Below are 19,609 nucleotides of genomic sequence, written 5' to 3'. Positions count from 1 at the left end.
TGGAGAGCAATTAAATAGTCCTTTGATCAGCAATAGCTTTTTTTACAATATCCCCTTGGAAGCTAGGGGGATTAATTATGTAGCAGTTTGCTTCAAAATATTTTCCTTTGACTGATTTTAATTCCCTATCAATGCAGTTTGAGAAATAACTGGAGGACATCCCCAGCTCATGTAGTCCAGTTTCCCCAGGGGCCCATCAGTCATAGCAAGAGGGACCAGCTTTCTAGAAGTGGTATCTGCGAAGCCCATGACAAATGGTTCTGCATTACATGTTTCATTTATGACCTAAAAAAAAATAGTTCACACAGGTGTTATTTCTTCCAGATCTCTGAAGTACCTTAGAAGCATATATAATTCATCCTAATTTCTTTACTTCTAAGAGTGTAATCTGTTTTCCTCTCTTAAAAATTTTCTTGGGCAGGATTGAGTGTTTTCAGTTATTATTTTCAACACTATTCTTGAATGCATTATAGACATAGAGTGGAAAATTTCTTGGTCTTCACCTTTGGCTTCACCATTAGAAACTTCACTAATAATGAAGTAATAAGCAAAGAAGAAATATCTGGGCTGCTTGTCTCAGCTTGAAAGGCCAAATAATAATTTTACTGGCTGCCTTCAATAATTGCATTTCAGTATGACTGTATGTGATCCCAGTTTTCCTGGAAGAGAAACAGAGAGAGCAGGACATAAGCAATACAAATTCCTAGAAATTTTCTTCAAAAAGGACTGGGTTAATCACATCCATTTGAGGATATTACAAAACCAATATTACCTCACTTTGCACTTAAGCAAAGAAGTTTTGCTCAGAAAGAGAAAAGACAAGCTCAGATGTGGAAAATTTATTCTTGTTTTAATCATTAATAGGCTCTATATCTCAAAGTTGTCACCTTTCTCCACCAGAATATTTTAATGGCTCAGTTGACAGATACCTCTGATTCTTGTCCCCCTCCAGTGAGCAATTCCTAAATTGCAGATGTAAATATTTATGGTATATTTCTGCAATACATACTTAGTCTCCAGATCAGGTAATGATGTCTTTAAAAGTATAGAAGATTCTCTTTTCAGCAATATGGAAGGTTGGATACTCAGATGATTTTTTTTCCCTGTTTAGCACTCTTAAAACTGTTGAGGAAAAAAAATTAAAGAAATTTCTAGATAATGCACTGAGAGAGCTAACAAAATAAGACAATTCCTTAGAGTCTAGAAGTGACAAGAAAACATAAATCTAGATGAACTCAGAGATATAAGCAGGTGAAGGCCAATGTTTCCTCTGCACATACCTGGAACCTTCAGTGTAGATAATAAAAGACCCCCCATATGAACAATGAGGAAGAAAACTAGGTAGTGTGCAGGGTAACAGGATGGAAGAGAGGCCTCTTGGAAAAATGCTGACACCACAAAAGGCATCTTTTCTGTCACTAGCAAAAAAGAATACCTTCCAGAGGAATATGTGTATCAGCCTGAACTTAGGTGGAGAAGGAAAAAAAAAGAAGAAGAAGAAGGGAAATAAGGGAAGAAAGAGAAACAGAGGGAAGGAGGATGGGGGATGGGAGGGAGAGAGGAAGGGAAAGTAGGGGGAAGAAGGGAGGGAGGGAGAAAATAAGGAAGGAAGAAAACGAAGAACAAGTTCTTCCTACTTGGGTTTTAGGGACTGAATCTATACTACCAACATATGCAAAGTAAAACAATATGAAATTCTTGTTTAATTTACCTTAAAATGCCAAAAGCAGTACTGTCTCCATGTATTTAGCTGAGGTAAATGTAAGCTCTGGAGGAAGAGAATTTAAACCCACGTATACATGAAAAGTAATTTATTTTGTCTGTATTTTTCTTGTTTATTTTCTGGTTTATTTTTCTTGTTTATTCCCATGGGAACTTTAAAAAATTATTATCCTTTCAAGCTTTCCACTTTCTTAAGTTTTAGATATTTATTGATAGTATGCAGGTCATTTAAAAATTTGGTCTGAAAAACTTTGGTCTTTTATTGGGTTGAAATTGACTTCATCGATCACTGATAAATTTGAATTACTTCCTAAATATTTTATTTTGCATCTTCTATATGTCCCAAATTTTCTATGCTTTTTCTTCTATGTACCTCAAAAACTTCCCACAGTAGACTTCCAAAGAAAATAAACTAACAAAAAAAATTACCAAACATGAGAAAATGAGCCACCACTGGTGAGAATTATCAAGAAAAAAAACAATTTTATTATCAGACTCTCAAGAGATTGTATATGTTGAAATTATCAAATAAAGAAACATATAACTATTTAAAATGAACTAGAAAAGTGTAATAAAGGAACACTAGACTATCAAATTAATAGGAAAATTTGAATAGAATCTAAGTAGACCCTCTAGAAGTTTTAAAGTAGAAATGTGATTGATAAATTTAATAGCATATTAGACATAGCTAAAGAGAGAATTAGCACTCTGAACTATACAGCCAAATAAATTAGATTATATCCAAGGAAACAAAGAGGTGGAGTTTCTATGAGAGTAAAAGAGATGTGGAAGGTAAGTGAGAAAATTCAACATGCATCTAATTGACATATTAAAAGTACATAGAAAGAGAATAGGAGTACAGAAGTATTCAAGAAGATACTGACTGAGAATTTTCCAGAAATATTAAAGACATTTTTCCATGAATCAGAAATCTATGCCTAACCACATCTTAGTGAAACTTTAGAATGTCAAAGACAAAAAACAACATTAAGAACAGACAAAAGAAAACATTACATACAGGCTGAAAGATGTATTACAAACATAGGAGTGAAAGTTAACTGGCAGGTTCTTCTTACAAACCATACTAGGTACTAAATAACAGTAGGGTGACACCCTCAATATGCTGAAAGAAAAGTGAATCTTACCCAGAATCACAAATAAAGTAACTCAATACAAACACTCAGTAGCAAGAAGAAATGAAGAGCAAAGAAAATAGTAAACCTGTGGTTAATTCTAGACAAACAGTAGCTACCTTAAAAAAAATATTGTTTTAAAAGTTGCTAAACATTATTAAAAATATTCACATTCCACTGCCACCCTAAAGGAGGAAATGCAAGACTTACAGAAGGATGTTCCTTCAGAAGGAAGTAGCACTAAAAGCAGTCTGAATCAAGATGAGTGTGAAAATATCCCAATAAGCACATTTTGGATATAAAAAAAATCATATTTAAATTGACAATGTGTATTCAAAGATCCTCTTCTCATTCAGGAGGAGATTAAGCTATTTCACTTTATATTTTGTTTGAATTCATGTCATAGAAGTTCCAAGACAACTACTAAAATAGCAAAAAGTATATTAACATAGAAAGTCAACAAAATTGAATGATGAAGAGAAAAGAAAGCAAATTAATTCAAAAGAAGGAAGGTGGGAAGAGGGGGAGGAGGTGTGTAGAAGAAAGAGCATAGAAAATTTAGGACATATAGAAGATGTAAAATAAATATTTAGGAAGTAATTCAAGTTTACCAGTGATCAAAATCAACCCAATAAGTTTTGCAGACCAAAGTTTTAAATGACCTGTATACTATCAATAAATATTTAAAACTTTAAAAGTTGGAAAGTAAAATAATTTTTAAAGTTCCCATGGGAATAAAAAAGAAAAATACAGGCAAAATAAATTACCTTTTATGTACAGAAACTGGTGAGGGTAAATTGTTAATCGCAGGCATATATTAAACAAATAAACAAAAAACTCATGTAGATATTTAATATATGGGGGAAGGTGAACTTTGAAACCAAAGAAACAGTTACTAGGATAAAAAGCATTATTTCATGGTCGTGTTCATTTCATCACAATTTAAACATTTTCAGCTTCTATATTCTCTACTTAATGCATAGCCTCAAAATGATAGAAACTCAAGGAGAATTATTAGGAAAATTGGTGTTCTTATTATCAGGGAATATTAATGCCTCTCACTCATTGGCAAGCCAGATAGACAAAAAGATTCTGTATGGATGGAGAGATTTGACAACACACTTGACAAGCCTCGTCTAATGAACTTCAAAAGGACACTCCATCTAAAGAGTGCAGGATTTACATCCTTTTTTAAGAACACATGGAACAATAATAAAAACTTATTACCTGCAAGGCCACAAAACAAGCCTCACAAATTTCAAGTCATTAGATATTATAGAGAGCACATCTTTTTATCCACAATACAAACAAGATAAAATCAATACTCAAAGAGATAACCAGGAAAACCAATAATTTTGCTAAATTAAAACACACTTTTCAGAAGTTCATGTGTCCAAAGGAACTCATGATGAAAATTGGAATATATTTGAAATTAAGGAGTGACCCAAACACTATATATCGTAATTTGTGGGATAGCATTTAAGTTGTGACTAAAGTACTTAGCTTTAAAACAATTTTATCAAAAAGTAAGAAAGTCTAAAGGATAATAATTTGAGTATCATACTTAAGAAGTTAAAAAAATGAAACAGAATAAACCCCCCAAAAGGCAGAAAAAAAGAGGAAATTATTAAATTGCAAACAAAGATTGATGAATCCTGAGTGTTTTTTTTTAAATAATAAAACTTACCATCTGTAACAATTTTTAGGTAACAGAAAGAGATGAAACATAAAGCAATAGCAAAAAGGGGAACATAACACAGATGAAAAAGAAAATCAAAGAATGTCATAACCAGAATCATATCAATAAAATTCAAAACGTTTTCTAAACCGGCTGACATCAAAAAGAATGGAAATAAGCCAATCCCCCCAAAAACCAAAGGCTGAATGTTTTCTCTGAGATGAGGATGCTAATTCACAATAAGGGTGGGAGCTATGGAAGAAGAGTGTTACTTTAGATTAGGTAGAAGAGAGTAAAGGGAGGGGAGGGGATCTAAGGATAGGAAGGAGAGTAGAATGAAACAGACATTATAGCCTCATGTACATATACGACTGCGTGACCAATGTGATTCTGTAACATGCACAATCAGAAAAATGAAAAATTATACCCCTTTTATGTATGATATATCCAAGTGCATAAATGTGTTCTACTGCCATGTATAACTAATTAAAAAAATAAAAAATTAATTTAAAAAAAGAAAGATATCAATGACTGAAGCCTGACTCAAATAGAAAATATGTTTCTACTCCTTATAGAAACAGAATTAGTATTTAAATATTTGTACAATAAAAACACCAGGCCCAGATAACTTCATAAGTAAATTCTCCCAAACACTTAAAGGATCGACAATTTCCACATTACATAAGCTACTTCAGAGGATCAAAAAGCAGCGAGGAGAAAGGGCAGCAGCATTCTCTAACTTGGTTTATGAGGCTCTTACAATACTGACTCCAAAACCAAACAAGGATGGAGACAAGAAAATCACTGGCCAGTTTCCCTCCTGAATATAGATGCAGAAATCTAAAGCAAAAATCCTAGTAAGCTTCATCCAGTGATGTTTTTTTTAAAAAGGGTTTTGCATAATAACAAAGTTGGATTTATTCAAAGGACCAAAATGTGGGTCAATGTCAGATAATTCAATAAAGTAACTTGCTGCATTACTGAGTTTAAAAAGAAAAGCAAAATAATCATTGCAGAAAACAGAGGAGGGCAGAGACTTCCTGGGCCTAGAAAGTAAAAGAGGAAGAGAGAATATGGAAGAGGAAAAAAAAAGTCTTTTGGGGATGAAGCCAAAGCTAAGATTCATTTTGTTTCTGTAATATTAGAAAACACACCTGCCTGGTGGACATGTTCTTTGAACACTTTTCATGGGTGAAATGAATAACCAAGTCATTTTCCAGAGAGGAATTTAAAGCCCCAAAAATAAAGGGTATGTGAGATCCATTTTAGTTAAACAGTTTACCAGACTTTTCTCTCCTCAAATCAAAATCTTAGAAATGGCTCAGAGGAATAGATTTTGAAAATCATTTTTGCAACCTTCTCATTCTGCTTGCAGCCATGTATCTGAAAACACATTTAAGGTCACTTCAAACAATTTTCAGCACAAAAATGGTCCAAATTGAACCAGAGGACCAGATGGATATTTAATTTAAAAAGTAAAAAAATATGAAACTATAATATTGCAAAATCATTGAACATCATGTATACACATGATGTAGTTCACCTTTTAAGCCTCAGACCAGAATTTTCTAGGAAGATTTTCTTTCCATGTTTCTTTAAAAAATATTTAATATTATTTTAGAAGAATCTAGTTTTATATGTATAGAATCAAGTACTTGCAGCTGGATTTCAGGTAATCACAGAATACCAGTAAAAGGTATTGCTGGACTTGGGTCTTTTTTAAACTTTCTAACACCAAGCTGAGCAGCCTAGCACTGAGGCTGACAGAGTCCCTGGAATTGAGCTGATCTTCCAGGTACAACAAACCAGAGTGCGTATGACTGCATATGGGCTTCTGAGGCACACTGGAATTGCATCCATAAACTCTGGAGCTATAAACTGAGTAGAATAGATATTTAATAAACTTCAGGACTTTTACAGGGGCTCTTGTTCTGACGAGTGTTTTCCACTTCACTGTTGTTGAATCTATTTTAAGGACAGTAAAAATTGTCAATGCACTTATGAAATAGGTTTAGAGCTTTCCACCATGTGCTTCGCTCTTTCTACTGATATTTTCTTTATGATCTGAAGGGAAATAAAGAGAAGAATAAAGCAGTGATGTGTTATTTTAAACGTCAAGTCATCCAAGTGGTACATTTAGACTGCGCAATTCTGTTGTATACATTTGGAAACATTTGCCATATTTTTAAGGAAGACACATCTGGCCACACTGCTGGTCTCTGAGGTAGATTTGGTGGATCAAACTAACTAAGGCAGAGCCCCCTGCCTCCATCAGGAATCTCCCACAGCTCTGTATATGGACAGGGGAAACCCCTCTCCTTTATGAGAAGTCATAATCTCTATCAGAATCCAACACAGTAACTACTTAAATGTAAAGGAAGAGAAGTATACATTCCAAGACTACACTAAAGAAAAACCAAATAATAGTCCCATGTGTTGAAAGCCAGAGATCAAGGAAATAATTTGAAGATTAAAACTAAAGCTTTAATCTGTAAAACAGAATATAGATGTCATTAAGGGACTAGAATAAAGATATTTAATACAAAGAATCTGATATTTAGAAAAGGTGGTTAAAAATGCAAATAATTGGATGTTATTCCACCCACCATCCCATTAACAAGTGATTTGATATATCCAACAAAGATGAAAGGCATAGTTTCTGCTCCTCAGAAGAACACTACCAAACACTTGCAAGTTTTCTGAATACTTGGTTGCCCAGCAATGCAAGGAAATGAGCTGGCCAGGTGTGCACAGAGGTTGTGGGAGTGCAAAGAAGGTGCTGCAGAATGCTGTGTGGGGAGTCAGGGGGTGTTTCACAGAAGAGAACATGAAAGCTGGATCACTGAGGATGAGGAAAAGACAGTGAGTAGTGAATTAGACGCTATGGTGCATGGAATAAATAAACCAATATCCTTCAGGCATGGTTCCCAAATATGGTGACTGGATTCATAAAGCACCTGCTTTCTCTTGTCTCTTTCAGTGTTTACGTATCCAGAAAATGGCACTGACGATTTCAAAGACCAAGCAAAGAACATAAACCACCAGGTATTTATGGAAGGCACAGAAGACAGATCAGACAAGAGCACTTAGATCAAACTGCAGGTCACCACCCAAGTGGGTCATGAAATCCATTTAGGAGGTCCCAGGATAGCATTTTTAAAGTATAAAATAGCACAATGTAGCATAATGTGCCATGGGATAGTAGTATGGATTAAATAGAAATATCACAGTGAATAAGAGGAAAACAGGATAAGTGGTGTGTAGTATCTTTTGTTTCTGTCATATATGTTATGTATGTTGACATATAGTACATGATGTGTAAATTATAGAACTATGATTATACTTTATAGTATATAAACAATTATTATATTTTATATACTTATTCATATGTATGTATATAATTATATTAAAGTAGGATAATGTGATATAAGAAAACTGAGCTTTAAATAGCAAACCAAATCATAGGTAAAAAGGGAACATATAGTTGTGTGAAATTTTTATGTTATTATATACATATATAGTATATATTTATTATTTATGTTCAAATGTAGTATGTAATTATATACCATAATATATGACTTTAACTTGTCTTTATAAAATATAAATGTCTCTATAGCATTAAAATTTGGTTAGTAATAATAGCTAATATGTATGTGACACATATAAGTCTCTTATACTCTCTAAATTGCAGACTATAAGAAAATCTACCTAACAATTCTGTGAAGGTCAGTTGTGCTGACTACCTAACAATTCTGTGAAGGTCAGTTGTGCTAATGCATATCCCATTATGCCTGGCACATAGTAAACTATCAAAATGGTACGTTTCTTAGGATTATTGCAAGATTTCAGAGGGTAGTACCTGATATAAATTGATGCCAAAATCTATCCTTTTTCCTCAAAATCAATGAGCTAATTACCAGATGAATGAACCTGGTTCCCTTTGATACACTAAACAGTAGCTCTCAACTAACTGATAGAATGTCTGTTTTAGCAAGTGAGAGTTGTTAGTTACTGCCCACAGGTCCCTCTTTCTTTAGAGAGAATATTCCCGTTCCTGGGACCAACCCTGTGACATTTTTCATGAACAACTATATCAAAGAAGACAATCATACAACTGTATCAAGGAAAAGTGTAGTATTTCTGACAATGAGTTTCCAAATAATTGTTTTCAAACTTTTTTATAAAATCTTCCTCAGTTAAACAGAATTAAAAATAAACCCAAGGCTGAGAGAAAGTCATTAATAATGGCTACCTGTTTTAACACCTAAGATCCGTACAGTGATATTACTGTGTAATAACGCCTCTATGTCCTGTTTTCTTTCTCTCCTCTCTCCAATCCTTCCTCCTTCCTTCTCTTGCTCTTCTTTCTTTTCTCTTTCAGGGACCTCTTTCCAAAGACCCATTACAGATGAACACCTACGTTGCCTTGTACAAATTTGTACCACAGGAAAATGAAGACTTGGAAATGAGGTAAAAACATTTTTTGAGAAGAGAAGTATTTAAAGTTCATGTTTTAATGTTTTTCCCTGTGAAAAATATAATCACTTTGGTGCAGTAATTCTTTTTTTTTTTTTTTTTTTTGGTACCAGGGATTGAACTCAGGGGTGCTTAACCATTGAACTACCTCCCCAGTCTGATTGTGTTTTATTTAGAGAGAGGGTTTCACTGAGTTGCTTAGCATCTCACTTTTGCTGAGGCTGGCTTTGAACCCACGATCCTCCTAACTCAGCTTCCTGAGCTGCTGGGATTACAGGCTTGCGCCACTGCACCCAGCAGTGATTCTTAAATGTTATCATGCATCCAGTGATCTGCAGGGCTACAACACATAGATGCTGGGTCCCATTCCCAGAGGTTCTGACTCAGCAGGCCTTAGGTGGAGCTGGAGAATTTGCATCTCTAACTAATCTGCATGGTGCTGCTGGTCCAGAGACCATACTTTGAGAAGCACTGTTTTCGTATGTGTTCCACTAATGAGAGTTTTAAGGATAGTTAAGCATTAAAAGCATTGGACATCCACTGGAGTCTAATAGTGAATCAAAACAAATGCATTTAATCTACAAATTAACATTAGTGAGAGAATCAAATTGAAAGCTGTTAGTCAACTGGGACCCATACACTTTATGATCACTGCCACACTTGGGAAGGTAAGGTGACTACTGTGACCTTGACAAACACTGAACCTTTCTCCCTACCAAACCTTGAGGTTCCTGGTGTTTCAGAGGTGGTCCATCTAGAGTCAGTGTGGGGCTCACATCCTACTTACTATTTGACCTTCAGCAATTTAGAAACATTTTATTACTTTGATTTCTTTATTTATAAAAGATTAATCATGGCCTCAACCTCTTAAGGGAGTTGTGAGGCTGAATTCAAAAAAGCACATAGACACCCAGTGGTTATTACAATTTTTATAATGGGGCCTTTTCACTGGCCTATCTCCAGGAAAAGGCATTGTTCTTTCCTTCATTCATGACACTCAACCATGAGTCATCTTAGGAGAAGGCCTCTGTGTTCTCCTACATGAGAGCAGGATAGAAGAGGCTGCTTTTCTAGTCAAGTGAGCCCCTGGAGATTCATTCTTCCCTCTTCTCAAAAAAGGGGAAAAAATTTTTTTAAAAAAGAAAGATCAATTAGTACTTAAAAACTACCCAATTGCCAGAGCAATGGGGAACGCTTTCATTTGGGGGCGGACTCTGCTTGTCCAAATACCATGCAGGTCAGATTAACCCGTCACTCCCTTTAGATGGCCACAGAAGGCCTGGCCCCTCCCCTGAGCTAGCTGACATTCTACCCCTTCAAACCTGTGTCATATGGTCCCCTGCCCATCTCCCACTTTTTCCAAAGCCCCTGTAAAATTAGGAGAGAGTCACTGAAGGACAGCAATTAGACCCTGTTTTCTAGGTCCCCTATGCCATCAAGGCTCTGCAGCTCAGCTGCCCTCAGGGTGGGTACAGCAAGCGGTGAGACTCAGTAGCTGATTGATATATCCTGCCTCAGTCTAGCAACTTCCCCTGGCTCATACCCCAGGGTTAACTTTGCCTCAGTTATAGTTTGAAGTCAGCTTCCAAGTGGTTCTCTAGCCTTTCCAGAACAGAGTACAGTACTGACTCCTTAGTTCTGTTCAGACTATTAAGTTCTTATGTATCTGCATTTCCTCCATCATTGGGTAAAATTCCCATGTTGCTCCGTGGCTAGAGTTGTAAACACTACCCCACCGGTTCTGACATCATCAGGGCAGGAGGAAGGGATGGCATGTATCAAGTTGCACCCTATTCATCAGGCATATGACAAGACCATGCGTTGGAGCGGAGCATCCTAGGATTCTACTGAGATGGTGCCTTGCTACGCCAATGGTCCACCACTTACTACCTGCAGATGGACACAAGAGTGACATATATTTGCTTTGTAATAAGTAGAGCATATTGAATGCGCCTCAAGATTCATTTGGGTGCCTAAAATTTAACCACTCCCTGTTGTACCGGTCCCACTGTTTTATAGTAGAAGATTACTCTGAAGTCATCAGATTTTAAAAAAGCAATTCCAGAGAAATACAGAAAAGTTACTGGGGATACTGAGGAATGTCTGGCTTCCTAGTGGTGGTCATAACTTTGTGTGCTTATTTTAGTTGGTTGCAGGCCATTAAAAGTCAAGTTGTCTGGTCACGACTCAAACGTTTACAGTCTGCTTCAAGGCAAACAGGACTATTCATTCCCAGGAGTGAAATGTCTACATTGCATGCACTGCAAGATTGGAGGGATAAATCACACTTTTTTTTTTCCTTGAGATTACAAGTTTCCATTTTAAAAGCCAGGAACTTGATTTAGAATGTGTAAGGCAATGCTTTGGGGATTTGGTATAATTCCTTGAATGAACTGGGGCTTTGTGAATTATCTTTTTCCTCCTCAAACCATATGAGGGGAAAAATCCTTTCAATAAAATACCAGTCTTATCCACCTGCATTCTGATCTGGGGGAGCATGCTGGATCTGGTTCTCAGGAAAAAAAAAAAAAAGGAGATGAGAGTACAGGAAATGATAGAATCTGAACTAGAGGGCAAAGAAGACCTAGATGGCAAAGCCAATCAGCATAAATCCCTCATTATAAATTTTCCCAATAATAAGGGAAGTTCTTTCTACCAAAGGCCAAGGGTCCAGACCTCTCCACAGACCTCCAGACTCACCTGCCCACCTGCCTACCCAGCAATGGATAGAACAGAGCAGCTCTACCCTCCCTCCTGCAAACCTGTTCCCAAGGGCAAATAATGTCACCATGTGCCCAGGTCACAATCCAGTCAAGGAGGCATCTCCAACATCACGCTCCAAATGTATTTGATGAGCCATTTCTACTTGACCCCTGCCTAAAATTTACAGTATCCATCCCCACCTTCACCTCTCACCTGGATTACTGTAGAAGATTCTAGCTGGTCTCTGTTTCCAGTCTTACCTGCCCCCAGCCACCCACCATGCCTTTGGGGTGGAAAGTATTCTTAGGCAATAGTACGCACAGTTCCAAGTTTCATCTGGACAAAGTGGATTCAGACTGCTGCCCCTCCTCTTTCAAACAATAGGGCATACGATCTGACTTTCTGAACCTTTACAAGATTCAGATAACAACCTCTGGTACACTGAAAACTTTAAAATGTTAATTCCAACCAGTTCTGTTTAATTCTCCAAAAAGTAGATGCTTTCTTTTCAGAATTAAGAAATGGGGGCAGTAGGGGCAGAGAATATGGCAGCATGGGTTCACTGAATGTTTGAAGATAGAAAGAGTGGGCATCAATTGGCCTGGGTTGAAGTCCTAGCCAAGCCACCTGCTCAGCTGTGTAGTCACCCATGAGACCTGGAAAAGTTACACAAGTCATTTGAGCCTCTGCTTCCTGACCTGTGAAAAAGAGGTACAAGGTGCGTTAGGGCTTCTGAGGACACTCATGTATTTGTTCCAAACTCTCCGAAGTCCTCCCATTGCCTCTGCATAAAAAAAAACAGAATATTATAGGACTTCCAGACCTCCAGTCTCATCTCTGGTGACCTCTCAGTCTCATTCACACTGACCTTTTTTTTTTTTTTCTTCCTCAAAAGGAGAGAGAACACTACCACCTGCCAAGGAACTTTTCTTCCTCCGTCTTCTTCCTTCCTGCATCTTCATATCCACCCACCATCTCCTCCATCAAACACACACCTACACACTGTGCCCCTTGACTATTATCCATCCGCTAGATCACAGCTCAGAGTTCACCTTGTTGGTACATCCCTTCCTGATACACTCAAACTAAATTAGTTTCCTCTAAAACCTACTTTTATGACACTACTTTTTTTTTTCATTCAAAGCACTTATCTCCACTTGTATTTTTATATTTCTGAAATTATTTGGGTAATCTCTAGCTCTCCTGTAAACTCCATGAGAACAATTCTGTAATTACTAACCCTTAAAACCTGGAGCATGGTTTGTTCTTGAAACCTAGCTGAGAGTAAATATTTGATGAGTGAATAAGCATTATGGAAGTGATCTGAACTCATGCTGGCCAATTAGCAGGCAAATAGAGTCCAGGGTAATATAATGGACCATTAATGGAGATGCAAAGCAAGCTAGAAGCATTAGCCAGGGTCTGTTTCCTGGAGGAGACAGTCCTTAAGCCCAGTGAATATTAGGTTTTAAGAAGAAATTGTGGAAGGGGAGACCCAAAGGACCCATGGTCCATCAATAAATATCAAAGGGTTGAAGGGAATCAGGAAGATGTCCTGCTGAGCCTTTACTGAAGCACTCAGAGTTGGGATAGGAGAGGTAGAGCCAGTTGCTACTCCCCAATTCTTAGGGCAGTGAATGCCCCTCTTTAAAGTGCTGAGGTCCATACTTAATCTCCAAGTGCTATACACAAGACAGGCTTCCCACCATCTGCTTTTCTATAGTTTCAGTGCCAAATAAAAGTCATAAATTTATTTGCTGTTGGGGCACCATTACCCACCCCAACCTTTGGAGCTGATCATGGTGATTTACTTTTTCTACCATCACAGTCTAGAGTAGGAGATAGCAAGGTGGTGGGACAGGAAAAGGCAATGTCTTGGAGTCAAATTGGCTGGCTCTGGTTTCCAGTTCTGATACTTAGTATTTGCATTAATTTGAGCAAATCTTAATCTCTCAGAGCCCTGTGTTCTCCTTCCTAGGAGACTGGGTGTTAAAAAAGATCATATAGATAAAATGTGGGATTTCATGCCCAGGATAAAATGAGATGCACAGTATATTTTAGATAACTTCTCTTCATAATTTTCATGTTTTCAGTATATCTTTATTTCACCGTCTTTTAAATAAACTCATTTACACTTCCCTAAAGACTTGGCAGAGGAAACAGTGAAACACCCTCTCTGGGCTTCCAGCACAGCCAGGGAGTCTTTATCTAATTGGTCCAGCAATAAGGAATCTGTGTGATTCCTGATACTATCCTGAGTAGGTCTTGCAGTTACTGGAATGACATGCTATAGGTATGCAGGTTTACCACTGACACCTAAGATATAATGTCATTGTTCATGGGGTCTCGAGACCATTGTTAATGAATGCAGGTCTGAGAATATTAAAAAGCTACCCAAGTCCTTCTATTGGGGTATAATGGGCTTGGATAGGTAATGGATAATTAAGGCTTAATTTCCTTTATAAGGCTTATTGTCAAGTTTCTGAAGAGTCCTAAAAATTACATTTTATGAACTGTCACTTTAATTCATGAGCAAAGCTCTTTAAAATGCTACTTGAAATATAAATTGGAGAATCCTATTATAATAATCGATGAGAACCCCATCACAATGGACACTGGCGTCACTGATGTCATGCCCTACCTCATGAATTCACGTCGACTGAGTCAAATCATTTTTCTGCCCATCTGGGTGTGTAGGTGTGCAATGCACTCACATATGCACAAACTCTCCCAATCACACTCACCATCACAGTTGATTCACACAAATTCAGCAACACTCTCACATACATACACACATTCACATACTTGTACATACACAAATGCACATGTATTCATACATGCACACACACAAACACACAAGCATCATTAGACACTGCTTGATAACCCATGCTTAGCTTTCTGGTGAAAGTAAACCCTGCCTTCAGCGTTTGCAAGTAACTAGTCCCAATATCCTCACTGTTTGGGGATTCAGAAGGCTGCAAATAGAGATTCAGGACTTCTTATTCTCACCAAGGCACCTTGTCTTTCAAACAACAAGGAAAACTCCTATTCCTTTGCCGTGTTGATATTTCATGTAAATAATTAGCAGACATAAATAACTCCAAGTAAATACAAACACTTAAAACATCTTAAGGATTCTGAAACAAACAATTGAGAGCAAATAGAGGATTGAAAGGTTAAAAAGCATATTTTAGTGCCATAAGATGCCTATTCCTAAGAATCCATTTCAACTTTCCACATCTAAGTCATTTTCATTTTTATTAGTTCTTCCCAGATTTATATGATAATGGCCATTTTTCATAATGGGGAAAAAGGACAAGATAAGAAGGCTTATAGAGCTGACAGCAGAAATTGCTTCCCCAATATTAGCAGATTCTAAAAAGGATACAAATTAATTGCTCCTTCAGTGCAAGTTAGAACACCTAAATTGAGGGTAGGGGGTTCAAGGAAAAACATATCTTCTTTTAAACCCCAAATAAGGTTTTAGATTTATGAATCTCCAGACTCTTGGAAGCAGCCTCTCATTTTTCATGAATGAGTCAATGAAAGCAGACAATCACGGGTCTCCTTAGCTAATATTTGCAAGAACCTCTGGAGATATGATAGCCTGAATTCACCCCTTCCCACTTTTCTCAAAGCACAACTTGAAATTGTTTTTAACCCTTGTATGGCTGTTTCCAGGATTCATTCTCAAAGAGCTCCAGTGGGTCACAGGGTCAGGAGCAGCAGAGGACAAGAAGTTATAATCCAGTGGGAGGTATTGTAAGGAGTGATAGGTGCCCAGAGGGGCATTGAAGCAGGCTTGGAGGCTCAGGGAAGGCTCTGCAAGAAGGCCTCATCAGCACTGGGCTTCCAGAAGAAGAGAGGTCAATGGTATCTGTGAACCCCTTTCCCTTGAGGAGAGGGTAAGGAACAGTGGGTTAAACTTCAGAGCAAGGAATTACTTGAAGAGGTACCACAGGAGAATCAAATGCCCACCCCATTCCAGAAAAAGTGGTGAAGTCAATTGCAGGGGCAGGAGTCTATTCGATAACTATTTCCATTTCAGTCTTGATTCTGGAAAGACGGCCTTAGAACTTGGTGATGCTTAGTGAATGGACACCTGGCTGTTTCGTTCATCTTCCAGTGAGACAGTTTATGGTTCTTAATCTTTTGGGAGGTGAGGTGGGAGAACTGAGCCCAAGATCTCACAGGTAGAAAGTGGAAGTTCAGAGTTGGAACTCAGGGAGTCTTTCTCTGACCCACAATTTCCATCTTATGTCATTTGGGGTAGATTTCCTTTCTGAAAAAGTTAATAATTTTTTTTTGTAAGGAGTTAGACCTATTTTTTTAATTGACACATAATTGTATGTATTTGGGGGATACCCTGTGATACTTCAATACGTGTATAAAACATCATTGATCTGATCAGGGTAATTGCATATCACTTTAAACATTTATTATTTCTTTATGTTGATAATATCCAAAACTTTCTCCACTAGCTAATTTGAAATATGAGGTGAATTGTTGACCCTTTATCCATCCTGTCTCAATTCTTCTTTAGTCAGTGGATTTAGGCAGTATATTAATTTATCCCACTGGGTCGCTCACATGACTTTTCACAGTAGTGTTGTTAAGGTCAGGAATCTTGTGATCTGTAGGTTGTTCATAAAATGTCACTTCTGTTAAAGGAGAAATTCTTAAGATAAAATCACGATTCTCATGCAAACGTAAAATGAACACATGTCAAATTTCTATTTAACTAATTAAATGATGAAAGAACCGGTAAGACGCCATCCCTGGTTCAAGGGAGAATTCAGTGCATCACACATCTGCAGGCAATGAGGAATGCAGATGTGGATTTACAAGCAGATGCAAAGCTGGTCAGCATTCGTGGGATAATAACTGATGAGATTCTACCAGACACAACTCACTTGCATTTCTATGCACAAGAATGATTTTCATTATTATCAGTTTTCTCTAGTTCTCATGAGATATAAAATAAAGGCATTGGAAGAGGAGAAATTAACCTGAAAGGGTACATTAGACAGGTCACCAGAGCAGTATAATATTTCTGCCCATTGCAAAGTCTTTCACAGTTTTTCCCCCCAGCATCCTCTTGAGTTCTTTTAGCAAAACTGTGAAGTTACCAAAGCAAAGACTAGGAGAAAACTCTGGTTACCATGGTAAAGTCTCTAGCTACAAGGCCATAAGAATCTCCTGGAAATATTACTAAAATCATTATTTTAAATATTACTAGGCTCCACCTAGACCTACAGAGTTAAAGCCCACTTGCATGGTTAAGTGCTATCCTAGATTCTGATTGTCTACCAGATTTGAGAACAACTGTGACTGATCCAAAGATGCAGTGGGCCAGTGGCAGACACAAAACCAGAACTCAGGCAGGTTTCCTGATTCTCTGTTGATACTCCGTGCCCAGGTCTGGGTTTGATTTTTGGCCAATGACTTACATTCTAATGTCCTTCACCTTGCAAGTTTTCCTAAACCCTCCATAAAATAAGAAAGTAAGGCCCCCTGAGACAGAGTAAGGCAGAAAAACACCCCGTTGGTGTCTCGTTCCCGTTCTCTAAGTACATTACTACTTGGCAAATGCATCAACTTAATTAAAGCTAAATGTAATTCTAATGCATCAATTTGATTTAAAAATAATCTTCACAGTCACCAGGACATCAAAATGCAATTAAGGCTATTTGAGGAAAGTCTCTGATGCATATTATGTTCTGCTGCTGCTCTATGTCAAGAAACCCAGATCTTCCCGAATGTCACTAATGTGGTTAGCAGCCTCCCGCTCACTCAAATGCCTCTCTCAATTAGGTTCTGGAGAGCGTGATCCATGACAGTTCAGGAACATTTACCAAATTCCTTCCAAATAGTCCTTCAGCTGAATACTCTTGCTGGCCTATGGACTTGGGAAAGTTGCAAAGAGTCTTACAAATATCAACGTTAAGACAAATTCATACTGCAAAGTTCATACTGGTTACCTTCTACTCATGTGCCCAAACTGTAAAAGATCTGGACCAGGATAATACAAATTTGGAAATGGGTCCAGTGAAAATTTAAGCAGTAGTTCTAAAATTAATGAAGCCATTTAACTGAGTTCCTTTTTTTGCTCCTATTAACTTGGTTTTGCCCTGATGCTTTTTCCCATTAGGACATCTGTTTGGGCTGAGCAATGATGCTTGCTGTAAGCTTGATTTGAGATTCTTTTTGTCTAATGAATGAGAAAGGGTATGACCTATTAAAGACGGCCCACAAGGCCTGCAGTGTAAATTGAGCAGTTCTGATGAGTTTTGGCAAGGCACGAGTAGTACCAGAGGAAGCTTGATTTAGTAGAGTTAATCGTGGATTCAAACCTTGAATCCAAGCAGAAGAGTCTCTCAGAATCTGTTTACTTGTATGAAAAATGCCCACTTCACTCAGCGAATACCATGGTCCCCCTCCAGGTTATGTGCTTGTCACCATTGCAATCAGTCACCTACAAACTGGAATACTATGTCCAGCTCCTGGTCCCAGATATACCCTTGTGATCACTACCTAGAGTGGAGGGGTAAGAGGGTAGGGGTTGACATGAAAACAAGGAGAAGCTTTTCCAAAACTCTGAATTACACCACAGACCAGGGTCTGAAGCCACTAAAGTCAAAGTCAAAGACTCTCATTTAACAACTGCCCCTAACAAAAAAAAATACTGGAACACTCACTTGAAAGGTAGTGCAGCCTGGCACAGTGGTACAAGTCTGCAATCCTAGCCTGAATCCCAGTTCAAGGCCAACCTCAGAAACATAGCAAGAGTCTGTCTCAAATAAATAAATAAATAAATATATTTTTTTTTTTTGTAAAGGGCAATGCTCACTAGATCATCTAATTTTGAAGTGAAATATTACAAACTTGGGAGGAAAACAGCATTTTTATCATATATCGTTCACATTGCCAAGGATTTCCACATAGCAACATCACAAAGTAAATATAGTTCATAACATATTTATTATGCATAGCACATAAGCATAAAAATATAAATGAGATAGCTGAGATGCAAACACATTTGTGTGTTTGGAGATTTTTTTTTTTTTGTTAGGGATCAATTCCATGCTTGGTTTTGTCCTGCTACTATTTGTTTCTCATTCACCGATGAGACTCACTATAAATTACCAGCTTATACATCCTTATCCTCTGAGATTATCAAAATCCTGAGGCCCGTAATTATGACTTAATGACAATAATGGACACCATCTGTTGTGGACTTATCTAAATGTGCTGTACAAAATATTACTGCATTTAGTCTTCAAAAAATTTTTTTGATGATATTGCACTCGGAGTTAAGAAAACTGAGGCTTAGAGAATCTTTTCATCTTTGTAATTCCAGTGCTAAAATATCATGGGCACTGAAAAAATATGAACTTGACCATCCTATAATCTCCTTTGACTAAACAGGCAGAGATGGAAGAGTAGGGAATGACACACTTCCTCTGAATTCCTGAATAGTCAGTACCTCCAAATCATTTAGAAAGCAAAGAAGATCCCAGATCTTGCTGCTTTGTGCTTCTCCAAGTAGAGCCAGTCTGAGGTCTCAAGTTGTGTCAGACAGTGGAGAAGATGTTCTTTGGAAGCAGGAGGGTATCAGTGTTTCCACTTCTGGAATCTGCATGGGGAATGGAAAAGGGCTGGGCAGTGGGGGCTTAGTTCAGCTCTAGGAGCTCCCAGCCATACAACATCTGGATCCACGCAGCCAACCAGGCTGTGCCTGTACTGTTCACACCCTCTGTGCTCTCACAACCTGCGGAGTCCCTAAAGCCAGTTCATCTGGTGATGGAAAAGATGGGTCCCAGTGCCCATGTGGAAAATTGAGAAAGGAGAGATGCAGAGGGACCGCTGAGAAATGAACCCAGAGAACAGTCATCTA

The 19,609-nt window shown here is 37.7% G+C and overlaps 1 protein-coding gene across 3 annotated transcripts in view; it reads left to right on the top strand.

Annotated features, from left to right (window-relative positions):
- Stac (SH3 and cysteine rich domain) overlaps positions 1-19,609 on the top strand; it is a 141,418-nt gene that overhangs the window by 102,203 nt on the left and 19,606 nt on the right. For all 3 annotated transcript variants that reach the window (XM_021732056.3, XM_005317346.5, XM_078038161.1), the window contains 2 exons: positions 7,514-7,578; positions 8,915-9,003. In XM_021732056.3, the coding sequence (XP_021587731.1) occupies positions 7,514-7,578; positions 8,915-9,003 (154 nt within the window). The remainder of the gene's footprint in view (positions 1-7,513; positions 7,579-8,914; positions 9,004-19,609) is intronic.

The sequence above is a fragment of the Ictidomys tridecemlineatus genome, chromosome 2, assembly GCF_052094955.1.
Source record: "Ictidomys tridecemlineatus isolate mIctTri1 chromosome 2, mIctTri1.hap1, whole genome shotgun sequence".
NCBI classification, from domain to species: Eukaryota; Metazoa; Chordata; class Mammalia; order Rodentia; family Sciuridae; genus Ictidomys; species Ictidomys tridecemlineatus.
The sequence above is the reverse complement of the archived record's forward strand: the minus strand, read 5'-3'. Positions and strand labels throughout refer to the sequence as shown.